Raw genomic sequence first — 19,688 nt, forward strand, 5'->3', positions numbered from 1 at the left:
ATCACTTGCCACAGTATCTGTGGTGTGTATTGGTCGATTGTATAAGCGTAAGAAAAATTAATTCTTCCACAAAGAAAGAGCTCTTGCGTGGTCACATTTTTATTAAATCTAAACGTCAAGAATCCATCAGATATTTGATGAAGTGTGAAGCGAGAATTATGAAAATCCGATATTCCGTTTCTGGTTTCTTTTTTCCGGAGCGCGTGATATCTGCGATTGCGACGGCGACGCAGCCTGCGCTTTGCGCACGGATGCATCGGTCGGGTTCAGTAATGAAAAATGAAAAAAAAACAACACCGCCAAATCAAGAATGGATCGAAATTTGATGAAAATTTTTTGTTGTGATCGTGAATGTTTATGAAATTCTGATTTCCTTTAAAAAAATCTCTACTCGAATGCGAATGTGGCAATCTGGCAATCTGCTGGTGGAAAGTGAGGATCCACCAGGTGTCGCTAGTGCGCTTTAGGACATCAACTACTGCAGTTATAGAGGATTCCACTTGTGGCAAGTGAGGATCCACCAGGTGTCGCTAGTGTGCTGTAGGATATCAACTACTGCAGTAACAGAGGATTCCACTGTTTTGTGGCAAGTGAGAATCCACCTGGTGTCGCTAGCGTGCTGTAGGACATCAACTACTGCAGTTATAGAGGATTCTACTTGTGGCAAGTGAGGATCCACCAGGTGTCGCTAGTGTGCTGTAGGATATCAACTACTGCAGTAACAGAGGATTCCACTGTTTTGTGGCAAGTGAGAATCCACCACGTGTCGCTAGCGTGCTGTAGGACATCAACTACTGCGGTTATAGAGGATTCTACTTGTGGCAAGTGATGATCATCCAGGTGTCGCTTGTGTGCAGTAGGACAGGATTCCACTTGTGGCAAGTGAGGATCCTCCAGGTTTTCGCTAGTAGTTAGTTATGATTTCGACGCTTCAATTACCTCCAAATTTCCTCATGATTTAACGGATGGATATATTTGATTCTGTGCCCGTGTGTTTTATGGATATGAAATCACACCGCAGCGAGCGCGAAATGGCTGATTTGATGGCTTTAATTCACGACAGGGGAAATTTGTGCGAGACAAACAAAAAATATAGCATGACATACGCTGTTCAATTAGACTGTCTCAGCGCGACTTGTAATTTTCAACAAAAAAAAATCTTTTATCTTACATTCGCTCTTGCGTGGTGGACGGTGCGGGTGGAAAAGAATGACAAAGATAATGTGAAAAACCCACAATAAGATTAAGAAAAAACAATAAAAGAGAGGGAGGAGATGGAGAGGGAGATAGAGAGGGAGATAGAGAGAGAGAGAGAGGGAGAGGAAGAGGGGAAGAGAGAGATGAAGGGAGAGGGAGAGGGAGATGAGAGGGAGAGGGAGAGGGAGAGGGAGAGGGAGAGGGAGAGGGAGAGGGAGAGGGAGAGGGAGAGGGAGAGGGAGAGGGAGAGATGGAGGGAGAGGGAGAGATGGAAGGAGAGGGAGAGGGAGAGGGAGAGGGAGAGGGAGAGGGAGAGGGAGAGATGGAGAGAGAGGGAGAGGGAGAGATGGAAGGAGAGGGAGAGGGAGAGGGAGAGGGAGAGATGGAGGGAGAGGGAGAGGGAGAGATGGAGGGAGAGGGAGAGATGGAGGGAGAGGGAGAGGGAGAGATGGAGGGAGAGGGAGAGGGAGAGATGGAGGGAGAGGGAGAGATGGAGGGAGAGGGAGAGATGGAGGGAGAGGGAGAGAGAGAGAGAGGCGATAGATGAAAATATATAAATTCCAATGGGATGAATGAAAAAACTGAACGAAGATTCAGTACATTTTTTCCCGAAGGACGAGAGATTAATTAATTATGATTATACTGCTCGCAGGTCCCCGGGGATCGTGTTGGTTGAAGCGTAGTAGCCATTTAACTGAAGTTAATATTCATTCATAAATTCAGTAGACAACGTAATTTCCGCTTATGGAAATCCTTATCTTTCTTCACCGCGGATGGAGAGAGCGTTGGTGATTCTTTTATTAGCATTTCTCTGCATCTCGTGGGAGAGAGGGTGTGGTTCATTTGTGGTTCATTTGTGTGTTCTGTGGTTCAGAGCAATGCGTATCCCGTAAAAAATGTTTGGTTTAGGTTCATTGAGAACAAACTGAACCCCCTCCCCCCTCACCCCTCTCTGTGACTAAGTATGCGGCGTACGTAGCCCCACTCCCTGAGAGGCGATCTAATTGAAATAAATCAGTAATCGGAACCGTTTCAGTAATGTTTGGATAGATCTTAATGCGTTAGTGGGGTTTACTGGGATATTCGAGCCGATCGTGTGTCGTTGATCGATGTGTGTGTGTGTGTGATCGTCTGTCGCTCTCAACCAGCTCCGCGGAATCGTCTGCGATTACCTAATTACCCGATATCTAATCAACTCGGACACGTTCGCCGGGTTTACTTGCGAACTTATTCAAATAATCGTAAAAATATGGCGGCATTTCCGCGGCGACCGGCGTCACGACAACTAGTTCGTTCAAAAAAAAAAATAGCAATCCTAGTATGGTGGGATTGACAGTTCCACATTACTCCGACAGGATTCTTACTCCACCCGTTGCGCAGTCATAGAATATGGATCCAGTCTAAAATCTAGTTCTTAAGCCAATCTAAAATTCCTATTTATATTTTTAGACTATATTTGGAATAAAGCTATAGGCCAGAGTCAAATTCAAGGTTAATTCTGATGCAATGGCGGAAAATTGATAATCAAAGTTTATGGAAACAATATTCGAGTCAAATGCATTGGTTTTCTTGTATAAAGAAGTAAAAATGGTTGTTGAGAAAAAGATCATTGCCCCAGGAGAGGCTCGAACTCTCAACCTCCGCATAGCTCAGCCACGACTGTCTATAAGTACGGCGCGCTAACCGATTGTGCCACTGGGGCTCGATATGTCATGATAACAACCAGTGACAGATGATAGACCAGAACTTTCAGAACTTTAAATCGTCGACGTCTGGTATATCTAGATACTGTTTTAGGTATAGGTCCATCTCCATAAATCCCACAATCACATCAGCTAGTTTTTTTAAGTCCCATTATATCCACTTACTTTCTGTGGCAGTTTGCCAGTGTCACCTGGGATTAGTGGGCTGGCAGGTGACTTTTCTGGCAAGGTTTAGAGATGATTTTTTTTTAAATGTCATATGCCACTGAGTTTTCCATAATTCGGAAAGTCAAAACCGAATGGCAATTTGAAATTTTAACACGAGATAAGGCACAGGCATCGGTATTCTACTGGATTTTTAAGTCTGACCACAGCTCAGGACCCAGTTCTACAGCTCAGCGCCCAGTTCTACAGCTCAGCGCCCAGTCCAACGTGACAGCACAGGACCCAGTTCCACAGTTCAGGACCTAGTTCCACAGGTGCGGAACCCGCCAAGAGAGGTACGTGGTAATGTGACACGGCGTCACCGGGTTGAAGGAGGAACGTGTGATGGTTAGGCTTTATAAAGTTGTTAACTTAACTAACTTTTCATCCTTGTATATACCATCAACCGCGGCTAACTTCATCACTCACATCGGTGTGATCGCAGACGACAGATGGCGCCACGTTACGTCGCAATAATCAGCAGTTAATTACTCGGATCGTCTGTCGTTCATTTGTCAATGTTTTAAGTGTTACAAATCGGTATTCTCGCTCGGAACTCCGCCTCGCGCAAATACAATGATTTACTCTACATGTTTCACGTTTAATGAAGACCTATTGTTCCGCGCACTTGTCACGCGCACTTGTTCCTCGTTTGGCGTCGCGATGCTTGGATACGTTACGTCATAAATCAAAGCTCGTCTCGAGTAATTCGTTGCCAGGGAAGCGGCGACATTTCGAGCACTTTATTCTCGTTTCTGGCGTAAACCTTTTTAGCGACCGGCGGAGGCCGGGTGCGAATCGTTTTATGGTAAATTAGGCAGGTTGAAAATTCGAATTTGTCTTACTTAACACCTTTACCGACATCGTCAAATCCAACCTGATCGGAGACAAATCGAAAATATATCCCTAAATTCCACAAAATCCACTTGTCCATAGGATATGGATTCTAACCTGAAAAAATGTCTATAAAATGTCGCCTCAGAATTCTGAGGGGGGCTTTGGAAGCTGAAATGTTCTGTGAAATATCTACTTTCTGGGGTTGCGTACTCTGAGATGAATAACCACCAGGGAGGTGCACTAGAATATCTACCAGAGGGAGCCACCTGTTGGTGCACCGAAATATCTACAAGAGGGAGCCACGTGTTGGGCTCGGTGAAATAATTACTTGAAGAGAACCACGTGCTGGTGCACTGAAACTAGAGGGAGCCACTGTAGATGTAGGTCTTGTTGTCAACTGAATGACTGCTCTCATTTGTATTTTTCTAAAGCGTTAGAATATTTGAATGTATATATCTATGCTTGGAGTAATGATTCAAACGATTACTCCAAGCTCTATGCATGGATAGTTCTAATTAGTTATGATATATAGAAGATGAGCTTAGATAGCTTACAGTGAAACATATGCTCCGGAAATTTGAGCACATATTTGAAACTCTTCATTAGTAAATATGGCCTTCGTGGTTAATCCAGATGGTCATTGTTTTGCCATCGTGGCCTTCGTGGTCATCAAGTAATCCAGATGGTCATCGTTCAATTGACGTGGCCATCTGAGAGTATGAATACGCCTGTCGCGGACTCATTCTCGGGTTCTCTCTCTTGTTCTAGACTCTTGTTCTAGCTCTCGCAACAGCTCGGTTGGCTCATCAATAAACTGAATTAACTAACAACTACTTTTCTTGTAAATTCTGTGAGCTAGGAAAATCACTACGGAATCCTATATCAGTTACTATGTTATTTCCTGTTTGTTCATTTAAACAAAATGTGTTATTGAATTTGTAATTTTTTGTACTGTGTTATACATCTGTAAATTTTGTGTTGTCCCTCTAATACCTGTAATGGGTTTGAGTGTAAATAAAATAAATAAATAGATATTTGTTAACCCTTTCAGTGCTGACTAATTAATACCCTATAGTGCTGGAGGTAATTCTAAAATTCTAAAGAATTCCACCCTAGTGTGTTATATAACAGGAATACCACTATAGTGCGTCTACACCACGGTGCAGGGTATCGTTAGTTACTAATATCTCACTATGTTTGACAGGTGCTGCAATTTTTCAAGAGATGTAATTACTAATTAGATAAATACACCGCAGTGCGGTGTACTAGCAAAATCCATCACTGATTCGTACACCGCACTGCGGTGTAGACGCACTGAAAGGGTTTAACGATTTCCGTCTTGAATTCTGGGCATTTCGGTGATTTCTACACGTACACGCGATCGAACGAACAGCGTGGAAACATATCGCGTTCCAGCACACACGAACAGAGATTGTTTTAAAATTCATAGGAGAACACTTATTTCCTGTTAAAATGATGACAAATCGTAGCTAGTTTTAGAGACAGCTAAATTGAAATCGGAATAAAAACTACGATGATTAATCATTTTTCGAAAGCGGCGCGTTTTATAAACCCGGTGATTTTATTAGTTTCTGTTTCGCTTCAGAATTTCTGAATCATAGTTATTTGATCGAGTTGGGGCGCCGCGGTTTTTGTTAGCGATGTAGTTAGATCTGTTGATGCCGTAAAAACCGTTACAACAATTGGTACAATGGAGGGTCGTGTGCGAGTCGATGCGCACTACGTCATCGATATTGGCGTTTCAAAATAACGATTGTGAAATTTGGCGCTTATTTTGTAACTGGATATATTCCATCAATCTTATTCTCTTTTTGGTAGTTTTTCATAATCATTTTTGAGAGAACGTGTGCACTACGTAATCAATATATGGGGGCTAGACTGGTTGCCGGCCAATTCAATTCAATTATCGATATATTAGAATTCTACATAACTCCAGCATAATTTAATGTTTCATTATTTCTGCATTTATGTCTATTTGTCGACAATGTGTTGTTTCTCATTATTATTTATTAATGAATTTCTTTTTTTTGTAAACTGCATCTATTTTTTTCACAAACTTAGACTTTTATTTCGAACAATATCATCTCAATGAGTCCGAATACAATGTACAATGCTCTGTTAACATTCGAAACAGGAAAATGTCTCCTCGTCGAAGGAAGTCTTAATGTTTATTTGTTAGAATGCCCGCGTAATGTGGACTACCGTTGGGCAGTTCGTAGTCAGCCGAAATAGCTCAGTTGGGAGAGCGTTAGACTGAAGATCTAAAGGTCCCTGGTTCGATCCCGGGTTTCGGCAGATATTTTGGTTTCATATAAATACCGCTTTTTGAATCGTCGACACTTTCTATGAAGGTATTATCAATATTTTTTCCTATCATCGCCTACTTTAGCGGTAAAACTTCCAAGTTTTACCGCTCGAAGTTTTAACGAAATAGAGAAATTCACCCAACATTTTGTATCTGCCATTTTATCCATTTTGTATATCAACACAGAAGACGAAGACGGCTCTGAATACGTCGGACAAGGGAAGGGAGTTTGGATACTGAAATACTATCCTTTAATTCGTTCAGTTCATCTCAGCTGTGACGCGTGGATCTGGTCGAATTTCAAAATTTCGAATTAGGAGAAAAAAAATAACCGTCATAACCGTGATAATCTCATTCGAATTCAAGTCTGCTCTACGAATGGCGTAATGATTCATCGATCGATAAATCGGGCGGAGTGATTTTCCTCTCGTCAATAACGACGACAAAAAATAGTTCTCCGACTATCGATCGAATTACGAACTCGACCGTTGTGTGATAGTGACTAACGGTTTTCGATTTCAAATTTCAAATTCGACCTCAATTCAGCAAACACCCTAAATTACCATATTTGATTCGCAGCATCGTATCGGAAAAGAGTGATAAAAATCGAAACAGATTCTCGAAATGTTATTCCTTTTTCGAAAAGTTCGAGCAACTAGAATCTAGACGCTGAATGAAACGAAGTTTTTCTAGAAGAGGATACAATTTCGGGTTGGATCCCAGTTTACAGAATTTGCGGAAATACAATGTAACAACAGCTAAGGCATCTGACAAGGCATTTGACAATTCGTGGTAGTCGGTAGTAGGCTGACCCAACCCAAGAAAATATGCCCAGGAAACTTCTGATGGTATTTTTTGCGAAAATCTGGAAACAATGCCAGAACGTATTGTCGTAAATGCCATGTATTCACAGTATTTGAAAAAAAAAACGTTAGACACAGATTTTTTTGTAGTTTTGTTGATTTAGATTTTACGAGCTCGCGCGCGTGCGCGGGGATATCGTGTTGACGCTGATTCGGTTTGACGCCCGCAATTAATTCACAAAATGACAGAATTACGACTCGTTGTCGTAATGGAACGTTCGGGTTCTTGTAGTGGTTGCTTTCTGTTTCATTTCAATTGAAAGTGAATTATATTTGATGACAGACGCGTGATCGTTTCGCGCACTGCCACAATTAGCATTTAGTCAAATATTGTTCGACATCCGTGAATAAAAAGCTTTTTAGAGTTGTTTGAAATATCATGGAAGCATCTCTAACTGCCTATTTCTCTCCCTCTCCCTCTCCCTCTCGTCTCTCCCTCTCCCTCCCTCTCCTCCCTATCTCTCTCCCTCTCCCTCTCCCTCTCTCTCCTCCCTCTCCCTCTGCCTCTCCCTCTCCCTCTCCCTCTCCCTCTCTCTCTCCCTCTTCCTATCTCTCTCCCTTTCCCTCTCTCTCCTCCCTCTACCCCCTATATCATCCTCCCCTCTTACTCTCTCTCCCCGCCTCCCTTCCCTCTCTTCGTCCCTCCTACTCTCCCCCTGTCTCCCTCGCCTCTGCCTGCCCTTTTCTTTCACACTCCTCTATTAATTTCCACGCGTAGGAAAGCCGCAAACGGAAATGCGTAATAGGGCATGCGAGGCAAGAGAAACGATTAGCACATACCCAGAGTACGATGATACTTGTGACCTAATTTCACTGAGGTCGCCTCGAATGACCTTCACAAATTAGGTCAGCGTCGAATAATGACGACTTCTCGCAATAACCGCTTGAAACTGAACCCAGGGGAACTTGCTTGTCCACCAGGAGGCGCTTATCAACTGATTGACAAGTTGTCTCGTACGGATATTTATTGCCGAATTCCTGCATTTTTTGATGCCTGTGCGGAAGAATTCGGCGTTTGCACTTATTATTGTGTATGATCGGTGATCCGGTGGCTGGCAGGCGACCAATTCCATATCGCAGCAGCCGGTACTAATTTCGCAGACGATTCCGGCAACGGTTTTTGATTTATGATACTAATAACTACCGCCGTGAACCGATATTAACCGAAGCGGTCTAGTAGCGTTTCGAACGTTTTAAGAATGTCTGTTTATGGCCTGTCGGGCGATGATTGCCCCATAAGAGAACGCGTCGGTCATTGTTCCCAATGTTCGTCGTAAATAACAGACGCTCAGATACCGTCAACGGCCGCCCCGGAGTATCTGTCGTCTGTCCGACAGAGAGCAATTTCATCATCAATTACTTAAGATTCGTCGGCGGTGGTGATTTGAAGCTACATTCCCGATACCAGTTTCTATCCGGGTAACGTATTATCTATATTCATGAAATCGCGGTCGGCTCTTCGCGTGTTATTAATGTCCTTCGTTTTATCGGAGCCGTCCCGACTCATCCATCGCCCTGATGAATGTCATGATGAATGTCACTGACTATTACTTGACCCTGCTTACCCCCGAGGCGCTTCGGTGCGGCTTTTAAATCCATCAAAATATGACTGCCTGGGATTTTGGTGAATTTCGCTTATTGTTTTATACCGTTCAAGCATCGACATTGTGTCTGAGTATGTCAAATTAAATTTATGTAAGTAGCAAGTAATGAATATTCGGTTGGAAATGATATGAAACCCGCAGGACCGTGCTGAGGTGAAGGGGAGGTTCGGGGGTAGCGAACGTACCGCCTAAAACGTTCAAAGTGTCCTTCAAAAAATCAGTGCAAACAAAATTTGGCTCAAGATATTTCAAAAATTTTGACATTATTTTCATGCATTTTATAAAAATCTATTGAAAATGTTTGTCTAAGGTTAGTTTTCAGTGAAAAAATCAAAAACTTGAGCTCACAACACCGTAGAACTGATACCGAACAGCTGACTGAGCCAGTTCTACTGTTCTGACCAAAAATGCATATCTTAAGATGAAACATTCAACATCAGTATTACTGACTAAGGATGCGGCTGCTAGGTTCAATTAACGGTAAGCTCGAGGAAACATCGAAATGTAAATGGATTAGATCCTTTTAAAGTTGAAAGATGGCGCGAGCGCGCGCGCGTGGAGCCGGCCATTATTTCTCGATGATCAGAACTCGGCGCAACAGATGTCTCTCGGGCGACTCTTTCACGTCCCGAGATGGACCCAGTTAGACGTTCAGCAGTTCAGGCTCCAGTTTAAACGGAAACTAAAATTTTTGATTTACTTGCTATCGGCGACTTCACGTTTCCAACGCGGACAATACTTCCGATTTAACCATTTAAAGCTACTAAACTCGGCCCCGAATTACTGCCTGTATCTGACATCTCTGGAACCAGTCTTAACAACGACGTCCGTAATTCGTCGTAGCTTCAAACGCGTGTTGAATCTGATCCTGTTTGTCATCAAGCGACAAGATAACATTGTATGAGGGCCAGAAAATCAAATAAAATCAAAATTAATCAATCAAATATAACATAGATTAACTTGAAGTAATCTGACTCTAGGACCCAGACTCGTAGTACCGGTATTAATCGTGTCCTTTTGATTGGTTCGTAAGGTGAAAAGGCGAAAAGTGCAGACGATAATTATCACGTGTGTATATTTCCTGATATTATATTAGCACTTTTTCAATATATTTCTTCGCGTGGGGTTCGAATCCCGCATATCATGTTATATATATATATATATATATATATGTATCCAATGCTGTTCCCGACACCTTGGAAATAAAATCGTTAACAAACCGCAACAAACCTTTCCAAAATAAACACTTTAAACACAGCTTTATTGACACTTTCTTTCGGGCGAATTCACAAAAACTGAGTAGAATACACATTGTATACAGTCGACACGCAGGGAACAGAAAAAATCAATACAAGATATACGTTTACGTATGTTCCCATAGACAGTGCGTAGACAAGTGACTTTATGTACATACAACATGAATTTAAGTTGATAGAAAAAAACTACAATCTTGAAGAAAAGCAGGGAGGGTGAGAGAGAAGTGACGTTATAACTACGCGCGTTCTTTGTGACGATTCTCAAAACTGTGTTTGAAAATGAGTTCATAGAATTGAGTCTAAACGTCACTATTCTCTTAGTTTCTGAAAATGGCTCCTAGAATTGAGTCTTAACGTCACTACTCTCTTAGTTTTTGAAAATGGCTCATAGAATTGAGTCTAAACTAAACGTCACTACTCTCTTAGTTTTTGAAAATGGCTCATAGAATTGAGTCTAAACGTCACTACTCTCTTAGTTTTTGAAAATGGCTCATAGAATTGAGTCTAAACTAAACGTCACTACTCTCTTAGTTTTGAAAATGGCTCATAGAATTGAGTCTAAACGTCACTACTCTCTTAGTTTTTGAAAATGGCTCATAGAATTGAGTCTAAACTAAACGTCACTACTCTCTTAGTTTTTGAAAATGGCTCATAGAATTGAGTCTAAACGTCACTACTCTCTTAGTTTTTGAAAATGGCTCATAGAATTGAGTCTAAACTAAACGTCACTACTCTCTTAGTTTTTGAAAATGGCTCATAGAATTGAGTCTAAACGTCACTACTCTCTTAGTTTTTGAAAATGGCTCATAGAATTGAGTCTAAACTAAACGTCACTACTCTCTTAGTTTTTGAAAATGGCTCATAGAATTGAGTCTAAACGTCACTACTCTCTTAGTTTTTGAAAATGGCTCATAGAATTGAGTCTAAACTAAACGTCACTACTCTCTTAGTTTTTGAAAATGAGTTCATAGAATTGAGTCTAAACGTCACTTATCTCTTAGTTGTGATAATTGCTCGTAGAATTGAGTCTAAAGCTACTAGGCTACTCTTTTAGCTTTTTATCACAATAAACCTTATTTAATATATTCTTCTTGCCTCGATCACTAAAATATTAGGATCAATGCCTATACAGCGCCGTATATAAGAAAATAAACTGCTATTTTTGTAACTCTTCGTGAATTACATTTTTGTAAAAGTTCCATGTAATTAAACCCATTTGAAAAATAATTTGCTCGTTCGTTATTATTCGTATCTGATAAATACTATCATCATAATTATTGACGTCAAATTAGTTGTGACGCATTTTGACGCTAGAAAAAGGATATATATATATATATATATATATATATATATATATATATATATATATATATATATATATATAGAAATAATTGAAATATATAAAGAATTACAACGAAGAAAAAACCATTAGCATATACAGAGGTATCAATTTGAATCAATGTTATTATGATATTGGAGGAAAATTCGAAGAACAGTCCTCGGTAGTATAGTGGTGAGTATCCGCGCCTGTCACGTGCGAGACCCGGGTTCGATTCCCGGCCGGGGAGATTTTTTACCAAACTTTTTCGTTCGGCCACCAGTTTAAGCTTTTCGATGTCGTTTTAGACGTGTGGTGATGGAAAATAATAAGACCCTAGACCTGAGGAGCCTGGGTACTTATAATAATACACAGCATAGTGCTTAACTCCCTATGCTTTCACCTTTGAGCAAAATGCTTCAAAATTGCTTGTTTTCCTTTGAGAACGATATTCTAAGGTGATTGTTATCGAACAACACTTTGCCGGCTTCCCTGCAGGGATTCGTACTTGAGGGCGTCGCGAAATTCTGCCACGGTACGAACCCCTGCTACACTAGACCGCAGCGCAGGTTTGCCGCACGAAAACTCTTGCAGCGAAATTTGCCTCAGCGTTTATACAACGGGCAAAGTCTGATTGGCGCTGCAAGCTTTCGTGCGGTAAACCAGCGCTGCGGTCTAGTGTAGCAGGCTTCGCACCGTGGCAGAATCTAGCCACGTAATCAGGTTCGAATCCCTGCCGAGGGAGGATGGCTCCTTATGTATGCATATCGGGCGTTTAAAGGTCAGGGATCTCTTTAGGGGATTTGATCTCGGGCAGTTTCGGATATTTCATCATGTCGATGTTATTCTCACTGAGACTCTTTTTGTAACCCAGACGGCGCTGCGCTAGCGAACTGCTGCCGCAAAGCGCTGAGACCTGTTTCAACACCACGCCGCTAGGTGGCGGCGTGGTGACCGATTCTTCCGGATACGTTGCCAGAGACTGCGACCGAATGCGAGGAAGGATTGGTCGATTAGGTGCGAACACGAGACGGTCTGAGTCGACAGCTGACGGCCACAATGGCGTAATGACGTCCAAATCGATTGGGCTGGTCACTTTCGGGTCGACGATGACGTCACAACTTTCGTTCTCATCGATCAATGGCTCCTTCGAGAGACGTCTGCCGTTTAGACTTCTACGGAACATCGTATGCCTGTTGCTGTTACTATTACCGCCGACAGGTGGCGTAAGCGGCGCAATCGGTGACAAAGCGTCGCCACCTACCGGCGATAACCTCAGTTGTTCGTCGTCGACCTTGCCGCCGGCGCGTCCGTAGCGCGAAATCGATTTCAGCTCGAACGCGGACGAATTGGTACGCGTGCGCACATTGTGCGCGCACGATTCAGACGATGACGTCAACGATGACAACCGGTCGTTGGAGATTGAGAAACATCTACGACGATCGTATAATGGCGATGCCACGTTGGATTCGATGGGCGTCGGGTGAGTTTTCGAGAAACTGCGCCGCGGCTCGGTGAACAGACAGGTCGGGTAGATTTCGCCCTTTTTGGCGAGTTTCGGCGACCGAGGAGGTTCGTATTGTCTCAACGCTTTGTTCGTATTGATCAGACGCGTCAGAGACTGCGGCCGCTCCGAAGTACACCTCAATACGGGTAGACAGTCGCCGCTAGGGGGCGACACGCAACGCTCGGGTCGTGCCGCCTCTTCAGAACGGGTGCGCTTGAGATGTTCAAGTTTTTGACACAAGTCGAGCATGCTGATGCGACCGGTCGGACTGCTTCCTCGGCGCCCGTTCATATTTTCTCTATAACCTGGACAAAATCCGGCGTCGTTGATAAATCAACAAACCACACGTGTTGTATGTAGGCTATTGCAGACCTGTCGTCAACTTAATCGTGTCTTGTGAAGTATAATGTTTATGGATGAAAGTCTACGATATTCTGGGCGGGTCAATTATCAATGTGCCTAAAATAAAGAATTTCAAAATTATTTGCAACCAAACGACTCCGCCGGGGCTTTTCAGGCCTCGGAGGCCATTTGAATAATTTTTTTATATTTCAAAAGTTTTCTTTGCAAAGAGGTCTTTCCAGAAATTGCGGACATCGCTTTAAATAAGAAGTCTTTCGATTGGTAGTTATCGATACACAGCCTGCCCCCTGTCGGCAAACCCCACATTCATTATTATCGAGGGCCTTTTTGGATTTATTTCTTTTCTTATCAAGTTCTCTTCTCAAAAATGTTTTCCTGACAATTCGGAGGTCGCATTCGAATTTTGATTCCAACCCGCCGAAAATCCGCCCTTGACAAGATAGTCATTCCCAAGTCGATCTCTATCGCGTTTTCGTGGGCGCTGAGCCCATATTCCATTTCATTCAACTCAGGGCGAACTCTTTTATCAGATCGGGGATTCCGTTTGCCTCTAATCGTACTCTTTTTTTGGTCACACGTGACTTTTTGGAGTCTCGGAAACCTCCTTTCTGTCGAGGTGGCATGATTCGGATTTTGTGAGGAGCCAACCGAAGATTTCGGAGGTCATAAAAGAGTACGCCCTCTGAATAAAGCGTTTTCCAGTAAACGAAAAATAAAAAAATCAAACGGATTTTTTTTGTGTACAAAATTGAAAATTACTTACAACAATAATGATAATAAGAATAATAATAGTAATAATTAAAATAATAATAATGATAATAATAATAATAATAATAATAACAATAATAATAATGATAATAGTAAGAATAATAACAATAATAATAATAATAAGAATACAAATAATAATAGTAATAATAAAAATAATAATAACCGTGCTTTCTGCTTACCTCATTTGAATATTTATAACTGATAAAGTGCAGAGGAATCACAAACTCTCTAACCTAATAAATAAATTCATCTACGTTTATGAAGGAGATATCACTTTCACACATTTATATATGTATAATTGTCGCTATTGCCACGGTAACGGATACGTTCCTGTGCCGTTAATTACCGAAGCTAAGACGGTATTCGCGGAAACCACGCTGGATATTGTAGGGAGAGATTTAACAGTCGTGTCCAGTAGATGGCAGCCGCGTGCAACCAGGGTCCAGTTCCACAGTTCTAATTTTGATTAGTTAAATTTGATTCTAGAGTTAAAACATTGAAAATGAACTGATTTTAACTCTGAGTTAACTTTAACTCACAACTGTAGAACCGGACCCAGAGTGTTTACGTTGAAAGTAAATCGAACGTGATATTTGTTGGGTGTTACTTAAAGTTAATAATGCAAAGTGTCTGATATCTGGTGTTTGTAGTTCGTTATCGATGGAAAATATCTCAGGCGAATTCCTGAGAACATGTGAACTGTGGACGATCAGTTTTTTAAAGAGTGATGATAACATATCTAATACATGGGCAAGTTTTATAGACTGGTATTAACTTAAATTTCTTCACGTATCCAATATATGAAATGGAATGGAGTGGATTGAGGCAGGAGGCTCAGTTTGGGTAAGAGGATTCCACCTGTGGTAAGTGACAGATCCACCAGGTGTCGCTAGTGTACAGTAGGACATCAACTACTGCGAAGATCGATGATTCTTCTGGTGGCAAGTGAGGATCCACCAGGTGTCGCTAGTGTACAGTAGGACATCAACTACTGCGACAATCGATGATTCTTCTGGTGGCAAGTGAGGATCCACCAGGTGTCGCTAGTGTACAGTAGGACATCAACTACTGCGACAATCGATGATTCTTCTGGTAGCAAGTGAGGATCCACCAGGTGTCACTAGTGTACAGTAGGACATCGATTACGGCGGCAATCGAGGATTCCACTTGTGGCAAGTATGGATCCACCAGGTGTCGCCAGTGTGCAGTAGGACATCAACTCCTGTGACAATAGAGGATTCTTGAAGTGGCAATTCGTTAGGATCCACCAGGAACAATGTATCTACGATCCTTGCTCTGTCGCTCTCCCTATCCCCCTTCGCTCTCTCCCACCTCGGGAAACTGCAAAAGTCATCGGTATCGCATATAGCCTTATTGAAACAATTTCATTACCGCAAACGAATGAAATATTGACAAGCATAAATACAGCCGGATTCGATGAGGCTTAAAACTGAACGACACTGGTAAATTATTAGTGAAGCCAGTGCCGATTGGAGGGTTTTAGAAACGCTAAAATTGCACATTTGTTTTTCAAGTGTATGCGGTATATTGATTTTGTCTAATTTCTGATGTTTGAAGTTCATTTTCAATTAAAAATGTATCGGGTGAATCCCTGAACACACATGTAAAGTGTGGACGATCAGTTCTTTTCATATTCCCTCTCCCTCTCCCTCTCCTGGCTCTCACTCTCCCTCTCCAGGCTCCCCCTCTCCCTCTCCCTCTCCTGGCTCTCCCTCTCCCTCTCCTGGCTCTCCCTTTCCCTCTCACTCTCCCTCTCCTGGCTCTCCCTTTCCCTCTCCCTCTCCCTCTCCCTCTCCTGGCTCTCCCTCTCCCTCTTCTTCATACAAACACATATAATATGGATGATAAAAATGGTAGGACTAGTGATCACATCAAATGGGGATACAACAAGGTCAAGGATACTGATTGATATCGTGCATTGCATCAATTTCTGCTTCCAACAAAAATATTGTATTTCTCAAGCACAGAGAATTGAATCGAAAGGACTCAAGACTCTCGTCAATATCTCCTCGTAAATGATTCACGGTTTATCATTTTGAGAGCTTTCTGTAAGATGTATTCACAAAATCATCCTTCCAAAATTCCAGGAATCAATATATATCAATATATATATGGAATTTTTTAAATAGAAAGACTTATAATTCAGATGCATATTCAGCAGAATTCTAATTCGATATATTTGCTTTCGAATCGATCGTGATATTGATATAATAACTTTTATCAAGCTGTCAACTGTAAATAAAGATCCACGTTGATCATTTATTGGTACAGTTGTTCTGTACTCTTTAGGTCAACTGTGGAGAATGAGCTCCAAATAGCTTTAATAAAATGATCCGAAATATAGCGTCAATTGTTTATAAAGCGGGAAGCATTGTCAGAGGTGAGGGAGAAAGGGGAGAGAGTGCGAGAGGGAGAAAGAGGGAGAGAATGTTGTTACGTAGGTGAAAGGGAAAGGGGAGAGGGACAGGGACAGGGACATTGGCAGGGACAGGGACAGGGACAGAGACATTGGCAGGGACAGGGACAGGGAGAGGGAGAGGGACAGGGACATTGGCAGGGACAGGGATAGGGACAAGGACAGGGACAGGGACATTGGCAGGGGCAGGGACAGGGACAGGGACATTGGCAGGGACAGGGACAGGGAGAGGGACAGGGACACTGGTAGGGACAGGGACAGAGACAGGGACAGGGACAACGAGAGGGAGGGCGAGAGGAAGAGGGCAAGGACTGTGAGAGAAATTTAATTCTTTTGCCGCGACGTCAAATTTCACCTGTCACTGATATTAACTATTTATACAGTCGCTGATATCCGAGTCTCTCGCAGTAGTTGTGAACAAGCGCCATACTGAATGCGGTATAAACACCACGGTCCAATTTAACAGATTGGTATTAGCTTTAAACGTGGGAGCTCACTCTCAATTGAAATTGAACTGAGTTAAAACCTGTTTCAAGATAACTCGCACTGTCCGGATTTCATGGATTCTAACGATAGAAACTGCTTGGGATTGGGTTTATTCGAACAGTATAAAGCGCTGACTCGTGTATTTCGCAGTTAACGCAACAAACTGACACACTCTGCAGGTGAGTACTGACACACTCTGCAGGTGAGTACTGACACACTCTGCTGGTGAGTACTGACACATTCTGCTAGTGAGTACTGACACACTCTGCAGGTGAGTACTGACACACTCTGCAGGTGAGTACTGACACACTCTGCCGGTGAGTACTGACACACTCTGCAGGTGAGTACTGACACACTCTGCTGGTGAGTACTGACACACTCTGCAGGTGAGTACTGACACACTCTGCAGGTGAGTACTGACACACTCTGCAGGTGAGTACTGACACACTCTGCAGGTGAGTACTGACACACTCTGCAGGTGAGTACTGACACACTCTGCAGGTGAGTACTGACACACTCTGCTGGTGAGTACTGACACACTCTGCCGGTGAGTACTGACACACTCTGCAGGTGAGTACTGACACACTCTGCAGGTGAGTACTGACACACTCTGCAGGTGAGTACTGACACACTCTGCAGGTGAGTACTGACACACTCTGCAGGTGAGTACTGACACACTCTGCTGGTGAGTACTGACACACTCTGCAGGTGAGTACTGACACACTCTGCAGGTGAGTACTGACACACTCTGCAGGTGAGTACTGACACACTCTGCAGGTGAGTTGTTTTTGTCTTACTAGATTATAAATAACGAAGATCAATTCAATTTGAATAGTTTTAACCGATTACGATCACGAATAGGTTCCTGACACGGAATAAACAATCCTTTCAGAATGTCCAATCCGTGTGATGACGACCCCGGATTTCACTCGCTGCCTCCAAACCATGTTCCCTCGGCAGGGATTTGAACCTGATGACATCCTGAGACTGCCACGTTCCTCCCTCGCAGGGATTCGAACCTAATGATATCCTGAGACTGCCACGTTCCTCCCTCGGCAGGGATTCGAACCTGATGACATCGTGAGACTCTGCCACGGAATAAGTCTTTTTTTATAACCATATATTTTGTAATGTTTCTACGTTATTTTCCAGGGGAATTTGAACTGATGAAATGGAGAACAGTTCTATTATTACCCCCCGCGTAAACCTCACTGAGCAGGCGAGAATCTGCTCGGTCACGTGGGTATCAATTCTGATCGGGGTCGTGCTCGCTTTGATTACCATAGCGACGATCGTCGGCAATACGGTCGTCTTGGTAATCACCGTCGTCGTCAAGGAGATGAGAACAATGTCGAACGTCATGATCGCGTCGTTAGCGACGGCGGACCTGCTGGTATCGACGGTCGTGTTACCGTTTAGTACGCTGCACCAAATCTGCGATCACGTTTGGATTCTCGGAGTACCGGCCTGTAAGTTCTGGGTCGCCGCAGACGTTGCCGGCTGCTCGGCGTCCATTTTGAATATCGTCGCCATAGCGATCGATCGATACTTCACGATCGCGTATCCCGTGATTTATACGAACTACGCCGATAGGTGTTTTTACCGGAAGAGGGTTTGCGGCGCGATGCTGTTTTTAGTGTGGTTTACATCCGTTATTATCGCGGTGGCGCCACATGTGTTTGACTGGTACGCGGGTACCGAGTTTAACGACCCGACCACGTGCATTCTCAGTCAAGATGAAGGTTACATTCTGTTCGCTTCTGTCGGGGTTTTTTTCATACCGGAGATTATCGTTCTCGTTTTGTACGCGCGCATCTGGAGGATAGCCATAACTCGCTTGACCCTGCGCCGTCGCAAGGTCATCCCGAACGCCACCACGTCCGGGTCACAGTCCGAATACCAATCCCGACAAATAGGTGCAGCGCCGTCTAACGATGCCGACGTAAACCAACCGATCGATAAGCGCGTGGAAAGAGCGCATGTACCAAACACGGCCGTCGCTGGTAGTGTGGCATTAAACAAACCACCAGGGGGCGCGGTTAACTTACGCAACAGCGCACCACTAGGGGGCGTTATGAATAAAAACCCACCAGGGGACGTTGTAGTAGTGAAAAAGGCAAGTCACGAGAGAACTCGTCGTGCGACTATTCTACTGGGAGTTATAATCGCAGTTTTTACGACTTGTTGGGTGCCGTATTTTCTGTGCATGATCATAATCACGTTCTGCGCGTCATGCGCTGCTACTTTACCCCCCGCGATGTTCGACACGTTCGTCTGGTTCGGTTACGTCAACAGTTTATTGAATCCGTTCATTTACGCCATCTTTAGTCGAGATTTCAAAACCGCCCTCGAGAAACTGAAAAATCGTTTTCGCAATTAAAGATTATGACGCGTGTGTTCATTGAAACCCAATGGAATATCAAAACAACTGAATATTGTAACGACAGACTTCACACAATAAACTCAGCCAAAAGGAAAAACTTATTTGCGCAATGTTTCGGGCAAGACTATTAGCCATCCATCCTCCCCCGGCAGGGATTCGAACCTGATCGCATCGAGATTGCCACGGCACGAAACCCTGCCACACTATACCGAGTGCGCAGCTACACGCGCAGCTTAGATGATATCATTATCATCCAATCAGAAATCCCGTTTTATTTTAGCCGGGTTTTCCTGTTCATACTTCTTCCTTGAAATTTTCTTCAGTGATTATACAACGAGCAATCTGATTGGTGCCGCCAGTTTTCGCGCGACAAAGCTGCGCATGTACCTGCGCACCCGGTCTAGTGTGGCAGGGGTTCGTGCCGTGGCTGAGTGCA

At 43.2% G+C, this 19,688-nt stretch overlaps 1 protein-coding gene and 3 non-coding genes across 4 annotated transcripts; 3 read left to right on the forward strand and 1 right to left on the reverse strand.

Moving 5' to 3' along the window:
* Nucleotides 1-2,807: 2,807 nt before the first annotated feature.
* Nucleotides 2,808-2,899, reverse strand: Trnai-uau (transfer RNA isoleucine (anticodon UAU)). The gene is given in 2 exon segments: nucleotides 2,808-2,843; nucleotides 2,862-2,899. It is a non-coding gene; the product is annotated as a tRNA-Ile (tRNA).
* Nucleotides 2,900-6,184: 3,285 nt separating this feature from the next.
* Trnaf-gaa (transfer RNA phenylalanine (anticodon GAA)) lies at nucleotides 6,185-6,257 on the forward strand. The gene has a single exon. It is a non-coding gene; the product is annotated as a tRNA-Phe (tRNA).
* A 5,229-nt stretch (nucleotides 6,258-11,486) lies between these two features.
* Trnad-guc (transfer RNA aspartic acid (anticodon GUC)) lies at nucleotides 11,487-11,558 on the forward strand. Its single transcript has one exon. It is a non-coding gene; the product is annotated as a tRNA-Asp (tRNA).
* Nucleotides 11,559-18,040: 6,482 nt separating this feature from the next.
* On the forward strand, nucleotides 18,041-19,249 carry LOC141912197 (5-hydroxytryptamine receptor 1D-like). The gene has a single exon (XM_074803411.1). The coding sequence runs from the start codon at nucleotides 18,041-18,043 to the stop codon at nucleotides 19,247-19,249; it is 1,209 nt and encodes a 402-aa protein (XP_074659512.1).
* Nucleotides 19,250-19,688: the final 439 nt, after the last annotated feature.

This window comes from Tubulanus polymorphus, chromosome 10 (genome assembly GCF_964204645.1).
Source record: "Tubulanus polymorphus chromosome 10, tnTubPoly1.2, whole genome shotgun sequence".
Taxonomy (NCBI): Eukaryota; Metazoa; Nemertea; class Palaeonemertea; order Tubulaniformes; family Tubulanidae; genus Tubulanus; species Tubulanus polymorphus.

What these genes read in the sequence shown, in the direction of transcription:
- LOC141912197 (XM_074803411.1), top strand. Translation starts at nt 18,041, where the DNA reads ATGGAGAACAGTTCTATTATTACCCCCCGCGTAAACCTCACTGAGCAG.